At 47.7% G+C, this 9499-nt stretch overlaps 1 protein-coding gene across 2 annotated transcripts; it reads right to left on the reverse strand.

Moving 5' to 3' along the window:
* Positions 1–32: 32 nt before the first annotated feature.
* LOC125535579 (CBL-interacting protein kinase 31-like) lies at positions 33–4499 on the reverse strand. 2 transcript variants are annotated; one of them, XM_048698647.1, is made up of 15 exons: positions 4304–4499; positions 3246–3482; positions 2962–3024; positions 2770–2841; positions 2510–2617; positions 2336–2416; positions 2169–2222; positions 1960–2085; positions 1789–1878; positions 1498–1620; positions 1295–1405; positions 1061–1174; positions 867–923; positions 715–789; positions 33–331 (listed from the first exon to the last, which is right to left on the reverse strand). In XM_048698647.1, the coding sequence occupies exons 2-15, from the start codon at positions 3432–3434 to the stop codon at positions 251–253; spliced, it is 1344 nt and encodes a 447-aa protein (XP_048554604.1). In that variant the 5' UTR covers positions 3435–3482; positions 4304–4499; the 3' UTR covers positions 33–250. The 2 variants fall into 2 exon arrangements, with proteins under 2 accessions (XP_048554604.1, XP_048554605.1); XM_048698648.1 differs by lacking the exon at positions 4304–4499 and having other exon boundaries at positions 2336–2617.
* Between the last annotated feature and the right edge of the window lie 5000 nt (positions 4500–9499).

Here is a 9499-nt window from a genome sequence, read left to right on the forward strand (position 1 = left end):
CTCTTTATCTTGATATCAGTATGCTCCGATACTACACAAACAAAATTTTAACCTTTCCTTCTTCAAGGGAAAAAAGAGAGGCACTTGAACCTACTGGTATATATTTCATCTGCTTCTAGACCATGAAGTCATGAACCAGCCTAAAGCTCTATATACATCGAGCACCGGACGAATCTACAAGGAACAAAGGACAACTATATACATGAGAACCTAAAATACTACGTCCTGAGAAAGACACTCTGCAGCTGCCTTATGTGGAGCCTCTTTCTTCAACCTCACTCTCGCAAACCCAAACAACATCCTTTATTTGCGCAGAGAGTGTTTTATAGAACTGCAAACAATTAATGCCGAGTCAGTTAGGTTTACCCATTGGATATAAACTGATTTGCAGCTACAAGAATAAACTCAATGTTAAAAAAAGACATTCTTCTTTGTTGGGTACTCCCTCCGTCCCAAAATAAGTGACTCAACTTTGTACTAACTTTGTACCGTCCCAAAATAAGTGACTCAACTTTGTACTAACTTTACAAAGTTAGTACAAAGTTGAGTCACTTATTTTGGGACGGAGGGAGTACTTGATTGTGTTCTTAGTCGCTTGCTTAAATTACGTGTGCATAGTCCTTCATGGGCACTTGTATAGAATAGAAAAGCTTCAGGAAAGAAGCTACCGTACATCTTAATTTCCTAGAGAACCACGATATCCAAGAGCAGTACCTTTTGAAATTCCAGAGTATCTCCTTTTGCCTTTTTCAGCTCAACAACAAACAAAGATGGAGCCACTTGGAAGACCTAGAAATGTCAGCCTTGATCAATAATTGCATTACGTTATGAAAGACATTTCTCAAACTGCTGTGTTTTATTCTAACCTCAGTTGCAACATTTAGGTTTCCTTTTCTTCCTGCTTCTAGGTTCTTCATTTGCATCTAGAAAGAACAAGATATAAAATGAAAGGTTAAGTCATGGGATGACAAGGACAGTCTCAGTTACTCATATTTAGATACTTCAAATTTCACACAACCTATGTTAAAAGTCGTATCCATGGGAGGATGCTTGGCATTACCTTGTAGTTCTTCTTTTGGATGTCAAAGCCAAGTGGCTTAGCAGCTTCTTCTATTCGACTGATGATTTCTTCAGGAGGACATTGTGATGTAAATCTTGTTTCTCTTCTGTACTTCTGTCATTGGTTAACAAATTTTAGCTAACTACAATTGCATGGCTTCTTGTGACAAGTTGCCATAAATATACAGATGTTGTAAAGATATTCATGGGACACAATGCTGGAACATTTCCTAACCTTATCAGCTTCAAAAAAATTGCGTAGGTTCAGTCCTTTATTCAGTGATATCAACTCGAATGCGTTCATCGAAGCTGGCTGCCCTTCCATTTCCTCCTTAACTTGTTTTTCCTGGTAACCATAGTAACCATCCATATTAGTAATATTAACTCAGCCATAAAGGCTAATGGCTTTTCCAGTGAAAACACGGTCGGTTAACTTACTTCTGAATCTCCAAAAGCAGCATCAACATCATCCAAACTAGTTTGATATTTATCATAAAAAACAGGTGGCTTGTATCCTTTTTTGAACCATGGGTCTTTCAATAGTTGTGGGATAGTTATCCGCTGGTCAACGACAATGAAGAACCGAGTAAGAAAGAACTCCATAAGTAATGTAGTCATAGACCAAAAAAGTGCAGAGCCACCACTTGTGTTGCATGGGAGCAGTTCTGTTGACCTTTTGGCTAGCTAATTTCAAATTTCAGAAATGGAATGTGAAGTAAAAAGGCTTACAGTAGAAGGATTGGGATCCAGAATCCTGGGAATCAGCTTTTTAGCTCCATCAGAAAACCATGAGGGACAAGTAAACTGAGCTCCAGAGATCTGTCAAGAGAAAGAGGGTAAATGCAAATATACATCCATTAATATTGGCATTTATGTATTTTCTTATTCCTTCTGTCTTACCTTTTTATAAAGGGCTGAGACATTGTCATCCTCAAAAGGCAGATATCCAGCAAGCATCACAAAAAGAATTACCCCACAAGACCAAAGGTCTGCAAGCGCACCATTATAGCCCTTATCTTCAATAACCTGGATATTGGGTAGCATTATATTATAGGCATGTTCATTCCTGGTTAAAACAAAATCAATGCAAATGTAGAAGAAGCTGTTACCTCGGGAGCAACATAGTTTGGTGTCCCACATGTAGTATGTAGTAACCCATCAGCCTGTTAAGTTGAAGTAATCGGAGGTTACAGTTTAATAAGTTAAATGACATGAACAAAAACTACAGAAATGCAATGACTCGTGTGATCTTTATGATTGTAAAATGCGTTATTACCTTCGCCTGCTCAGATATCGCACTTAAGCCAAAGTCTGAGACTTTGAGGTTCCCAGCGGTATCAAGCAACAAATTCTCTAGCTGGCACACATAAAACATCCATTTGTCAGTTTCATGTTTTGCTAAACCAGATACATAAATTGGAACCGAGGGGTTGAGTGGTTGGCGATGTACCTTCAGATCTCGGTGGTATACACCCCTGCTATGGCAATAATCAACAGCGTTGATCAATTGCTGAAAGTATCTGCGTGCTTCATCCTCCTTCAAGCTCCCACGGGCGGCCTGATTATGAAGTTAGTAGAAATCAATAAAGGCGAATGTAAAAAAAAGCCATAGTGTACTAATATAAGATTACAAGTTTTCAAGCAACTGGTGTGCTGCTAAGCTCCCATCACAGAGAAATATGAAACAAGAGATGCAGTAGCAGTACTAACGATGATATCATGGAGCTCTCCACCCGTGACATATTCCAGAACAATGAAAATTCTTGCCTTGCTTCCCATCACCTGTTACAGTGGAGTCAAAATAGTTAGTTATCAACTGTAGACTTGGATGTAAATATTTCTAATGTAGGTAGGGATATCATACTTAAAACAAAATGCCAAAGGTCAGTGTTCAGTCTTTACCTCATGCAGGCGGACAACATTGGGGTGCTGTATGAGCTTCATCGTACAGATTTCTCGTCTAATCTGCCAAAAGAGTTCAGAGCGGCGTCAACATCAAGGTAGAGCATAAGCCCGTAAGCTAGCCCCCTTTCTTGACTATATTTAGAATGAAATACGGGAGCAGTTATTTCTGCGCATAACAGCTCAGTTCTAGAAAGCATGAGGCAGGGAACTTTCTCTATGCTGTGAAATATCTAGGAAACAGAGCAGTCACGCAAAGGAAATTTATCAGAAAATGATCTGACCTGCTCGACCAACCCGTGCTTCTGAACCTTGGCCTTGTCAAGGATCTTGATGGCAACAGGATCCCCGGACTCGGTGTCCTTGGCGAACCGGACCTTGGCGAACGTCCCTTCCCCGATCGTCCGCCCGAGCTCATACTTGCCGACTCGTCGCCGCACTTTGAGTGAGGCTTGCCTCCTTGCCTTGTACATCCTCCAGGCCAGTCTCTCCTAGGCGCCCTCAAGCCAGTCTCCAAAGACCTGCCATTTTTGAACAATTTAAGATGTGGTGGAACCGGACAATTCAGCACCCAACACAGGTAGCATGAGACAGGTCAGGCAAGGGTGGAGGAGGAGCAGGACAAATGCTGCTGGATTAATTTGACCATATATATAATAACACTTCTCATTCACGGCTTGGAAACTGAAATCAAATCGGGAACGTGCAAGCTTCATCGACTGCAGCTTCCTGGAAGCTGCCTGCCGAAACCTTTATGCATTTATGGCGGGTAATTAATTTCAGTGGTTACTGCTTCGGGGCGAAACGTCAGCAATCGGATCTCGCCGTTAAACGTCTCCGGATACTGGCGTGGTTCACGAAGCATGCCGCGCGCTAGGACGCTTGAAACCTCAGGCGGATATTTTGCGCCCGGCGCTATGATGTAAGCCTTGGGAAGAATTTAGAGAATTTTGATGTCAGAAGTGCTGAAAAAACACAGGCCACGGAGATTAACCAAGAAATGATGAAGATTTCGTGCAGCATCTGCGGAGGCACTGGGAAGGGAACAGGGGCAAAACGAATGGCGCGCGAGAGAGAAACCTCAGCCCCCAACCTTGGAAAGCTCCATGGCGTCATTTCGTTCCCTTTCCTCAGGCGGAACTGGGCGAGACGAGGATGCAAGACTCTGCTGATGGAATGTTGCACGTGCAGCGAGATCAACACGCAAGCCGGCCGGCCGGGCAGGAGCCGGAATCCCGTCACCGGCCGGAGAGAGGGCTCCCTGCCCATTCTTGTCCCGGGCGGACGAGAGGCGAGAATCCCGGTGCTAGCTAACAAACCAATGTGGTGGGAGGGGGCGTACCTTGTTGGGGGAGTCGCCGCCGGGGAGAGGAGCGGAGAGGAGGGGGGCCACGGGCACGGCTCGGCTCGGCACACGGGGAGGGAGAAACAGCGGATAGGCAGCCAGCAGCCAGCAGCCAGCGCGTGCGGGATGGAGATGGGGGATGATGAGGGAGGGAGGGAGGGAGGGAGCTCGCAGTTGCGGGGGCGGGGGTGGGGACTGGGTCGCCTGCTGGCCTTTCCTTTTTGTAAGGCGCGTGGCGGCGGACCGGACAAACGGCCCCCACCGTTTGCCCCTCGTACCTGCACCGCTGATGGGAATGGGATGCCATAATAATTAATAAATCTAAACCACTTCTATAAGAAAATAGGGAATTTGGGTTTCTGGCTTTTCTACCTTTCCAAGCAGTGGCGCCTGTTCATGTTGGCCCTTTGCGCGACGTCTCGTGCGCCGCGTATTATGAGATGGATGGAGTATGCCGAGTTTTTTGCTTGATGGTTTGTGAACCGTGGCGAGAGGGGTGTCGGCGTGCTTTGGATGACGGCTTGCAAGTTGTGTTATCGCTAGATCTTTTTGGCGAGCGAAGAGGTAAAGTTCCTTAATTGCTTGGCGGTCATGGCTCGATTTCGGTTTTGGAGTAAGATAGGGGGGGGGGGGGGGGTTTGCGTAGGCTCGATTACATTTTGTCATGACAATGTTACTACTATCGACATACTTTCAACCTCAGTGTGCCGCTTCGGCCAATGGCTTTCCAAGACCTCCTCCCACCTTCGACGGCTGGATCTACATGGCGGAGACGTGATCCACGATCCATGTGGAACACCACCACCGCAACCCCTCCCCCAGGCCCTATTGGCGTGCCAAGGGTACGGTCTATGATTGGTGGGAGAAGCGCCGATAGCGTGCACGAAGTAGCATCGTCACCTTTTAGTGCGATTCCGAGGATACACGACATCGAATGCTTGGAAACGATATAACCAAGATGGATCTTAGAAACGAGATCTTCCCACGTCAGATGTCGCCTACATTTTCCCCATAATGGTGTATATTTTTATGATGGTGGCAATGGCCCTTCCACTGCCAGTGGCATTTTCCTTAGCAAGTAATTCCTTGCCTCGTAGAATGTTTTTTTCATCACTATTGACCCACAAGGACGACGTTTTTCCTTTATCATGTCCACGTGGTCACGACGACCAGACTTCGGCATTGCACTATCGATTGTAGTCTTTTCCTGTGAACGTGAAGTGGTCATGCACTCATGGTGGATTTAAGTTTTGTTTGTGGATCTATGCATGTTAACGATCGAATTGTATCTGCTCCCTCCGTCACGCAATATATGATCGTTTCTCAAGCTAAAACATAGCTTGAAAAACGATCATATATTGTGGGACGGAGGGAGTTTTAGTTGCTTCTTTTTGTGTCATGGCTGGCTGATCATACGTAGTTGGGTTTCTAAGCTTTTTCTAAGGGGGAGTTGGTCCATTTTCAAGGGAAAGAGAGAGATAAAGAAAAGAAGAGCCTGTTGAGGCTCGATCACGTCGCGCTGTGGTTCTCGGTTACCAGCTGCGGCGACCCCGTTTACTCAATTGTTTATCTGAACTATACTACGACGATCGTGATTAGCATGTAGAGACTTAAAAAAAACGCTTACCAAAGCATTGACATTCTTTGGCGAATGGCGCGTCGTCGATCCAGTGGATCGCCAATCGGATATTCTTTAATTAGGGTTTAATCTCTCTCGGCTAGGCTAGCTAGCAGCTGGTCAGATCAGATCGACGCCGAAATCCACTCCATAGCCTACACCTATGTATCCAAGACATGGTTTATTCCCTCCATCCACCCGAAAAAAGAAAGACATGCTTTTATTCTTTCCTCTCTGCGAATATTGTAGTGAGCACATTTTTATTGAGATTACGACCAGTGTTTAGGAAATGATTGGGACCAGGATTGCTTGGAAAATTGATTTGGACTAGGAGTGTTTAGAAAAGGATCGATGCTTGGAAATCAGATCAAATATAAGTATATCCCTGCTGCGTGCAACATGCTCGGCAGAATATATTTCATGGCAAAATAAAAGGGGGAGAAGCTAGCAGACATGCTTGGCAGAACGAAAGTACGTATGATCTTATCTTGGGGTGAAATTTCTTGTGGTCACATTGTGTTTGAACCCGCAACGTCTGCAGCCGGCACATGCACGCATGCATGCCGTGCCACCAGGGGTGAACAGTTAGATAGATATTTGTTCTGTTTGTCTCAGCTGTTACTCTTACTCCATCCCAAAGATCCAGTCAAGCCTGGCTAACTGACCGGCCACATATTTGGTCTGTTTGTCTCAACTATTGCAGTACAAAATTTGTCACTAATTGGTCTCTCTCTCTCTCATGACAAATAGTGAAGGACCAACTCAGAAAACAAAAAAGTTAGGGCATCTCCAGCGTGGACCGTCCGCATCCGTTCGGACATGTGTTGTCATCCAACGTAGACCAGTCCAGACGTCCTTTTTTCTCGTAAACAGGAAACAAACCGCCGGAGAGGGGGAGCTTTGCGGGAGTCCGGACTGCTGCCACGTAAGCGCCCGTCAACCCTGGCACACCAAAAAAAAAACCTCCGGCTGCGAGTGCCGCCTGCTGCATGCGCCTTCTCCTTGCATGAAACGACATCCGTCTGCCTGCCTACCTCCATTAAATCAACGTGTGTGCCGAGGAACCTACTCTGGCGCCCCGAGCGCTACATTTCCGTCCCTGTGCCGGCCGACATAAAACACCTCCCCGGTTGGCGCCTCGCATCCACATGTGGCCAGGCGTCAGGCAACCACACCACACCTTCGCTCCCCATCTCCTCCTTGCACCTCACCCGCCATGGCATCCGGCTCGAGAGCCCTGTGGGCCGGCCTCTCCGGTGAGCAGAATAAGAAGATCTCTGGCATTGCAGCCGGCTAGGTGGCCCGACGAGCCAGCCGGATACAGTCTGGCTTGCCGACAAGCTCTCCAGACCGACGCCACCGCCATTGCCAGGACGTCATTGCCCCTCCAGGCCGGGCAATGCCATCTCCCGGCAATCTTTCGCGAGCGATGGCGGCAATGCGTCTGATCGGCGAAGAAAGAAGCCATGTTGCAGAGATTGACGCGGTGGCGGAGGAAGTTGACTGGGGCACCGACAAGGACCTCGCCAACTCTGCGTCGGCCACGCCTGCCGCCGCCGCCGATAGCAAGGAATAGTATGCCACGGGAGGCCGCCGCTTGGGTCTCATGAAGGCCACCGCCATCGTCTTGTCGGCCTATCATAGGCGATGACTTTGCCTGCTTCGCGGGGGCGTAGGCCACAATAAGCATGTTCCAACCGCCCCCAAAACCAATCTTGATCCGTGCTTTACGGCTCCCCTTCCAATGAAGCATATCCCTTCGAGGCGCATGGCGATCCGGCGAGCTTGCTGCCGGACATGGGAAAGACATGCCATGGGAATGGGGCTTCGCCGCGGCCGCGATAGACTAGGTTAGATAGCCTGGCATAGTCCGATATAGTCTAGTTGAAATATGTCCGAATGTAAATATTTTCGCTCGGATTAGATGAAAATGCCGGGTTTGCATGTGATTCACCCGGTCAGTTCAAATTCGGTTTGGATTGTATGTGGCTACAGTTGGATGGCCGGCTACCGTATCAGTATCATAGACTGGTCCCTTGTCTGCGGGCGAATGTGGTGTCTGATTTATGGGTCAACATCGGAGATGCCCTTAATCAACGAGAAACTCGTCCGTCAAGGAGCTTACTTAATTACGGGCAGTTGCATGCACGCACGGTGCTACGGTGAAAACAGGTCGCCCACCGAGGCAGAGAAAACATTTTCCTTAACCCACCCACACACACGCACCCTGGCTAGCTGGCGAATCGACCACGCATTGATCCTACCAGATACGTACACATTTGCCACGGAAGTAATTAGCAATCCAGGTCCAGCCAGCCAGACAAGTATGCACTTTTTCGGATTGTTTGTTCGTGCGTAATACTCCCTGTGGGTACGAATTTAGTTAGTAGGAAGCTTCGTGGAAGGTGCGCGCGCAGGAGGCGACGACCGCCCGGAGGTGAAGCCATGCATGGCCTCATCGATCACTCGCCTCACTGGCCGTATCTGGAGCTGGGACGCACTGCGCTTTGGAGCTTGCCGCATGCAGGCGGTGGGCGGGAGCGGCGCGGCGCGGGCGGGTGCGCGCGTGGAGAGGTAGCGGCGAGGGGCGCGCGCCTGCCGGGCGAGTTCGTTGGGAGAGTCTCAATCTTGTGTGCGTCCACGCCCGCCGGGTAGGCGAAACCACGTGCGGCGGCGAGGATTAGCCTTGGCTCACCCGGGGTGGAAACAGACGCCCCTGAGAAAGAGCTCCAGCCGTTACTAGAGCAACCCAACATGCTGACCCAAAGGAACGTTCGTTTTATTCGGTTTTTTTTTTCGTTTGGGTCGGCCGTTCGTCTTTTTTTATTTGAGTCGTTAGCGCAGTCAACGCGCAGGCCCATTTCTGCTCTCGCGGTCGGCTTGCTGTGGTTTTTTAATCATAATTCAAGCAAAACACAAACATTTTACATAGTTTTACAAGCAAACAAATACAGCATAGTCCGTAAGCTAAACATAAATATATCATTATTTACAATTCAAATAAAAATTAAATTGTCCCAAATTATATTTAAAAAAGATACATCTATTGGTTGTCAACATGAGCCCATATATGCTCAACCAAATCATCTTATAGAAGTGCATGCTCTAGCCAATGCAACCAAAAGACCGGTCTGAGAGAGAGGGCCGGACATTATACTCCAACACTCCCCCTCACGTCTATGCTCATTTGGAGCTATATGACGTGGACAGCGGAAGCGGGGGCAGGCCGCAATTATTTATTGCGTTTACTGGGTTTTGAACCCTGAACCTATTGGTTGTAAGTTTATACACCTAACCAGTTCATCCATCAGACCGATCTTAGGGAGGGGGCCGGACATATACTCCAACACTCCCGCTCACGTCTATGCTCCTTTGGAGCTATATCCAAAAGTCCGAACTGATGGAGGGAGGTGGGCAATATATTTCAACACATCTTGCAGCCGAACGCGAGTTTTCCAATCACGGATTTGATGATGAAATTGGGTGAGCTGTGCAAACGTTGCCGCTCCTCCATGCTCACGCACAACATTGTCATCCTGAAACTGAAACCCTTGGTCGTAAATACGTTCCGGGTG

The sequence above is a fragment of the Triticum urartu genome, chromosome 2 (assembly GCF_003073215.2).
Source record: "Triticum urartu cultivar G1812 chromosome 2, Tu2.1, whole genome shotgun sequence".
Taxonomy (NCBI): Eukaryota; Viridiplantae; Streptophyta; class Magnoliopsida; order Poales; family Poaceae; genus Triticum; species Triticum urartu.

What these genes read in the sequence shown, in the direction of transcription:
- LOC125535579 (XM_048698648.1), bottom strand. Translation starts at nt 3,434, where the DNA reads ATGTACAAGGCAAGGAGGCAAGCCTCACTCAAAGTGCGGCGACGAGTC. An exon ending in CGATATCTGAGCAGGCGAAG is followed by an intron (nt 2,223 to 2,335) that starts GTAATAACGCAT and finishes TCAACTTAACAG; the next exon opens with GCTGATGGGTTACTACATAC. An exon ending in TCTCAGCCCTTTATAAAAAG is followed by an intron (nt 1,879 to 1,959) that starts GTAAGACAGAAG and finishes TTCTCTTGACAG; the next exon opens with ATCTCTGGAGCTCAGTTTAC.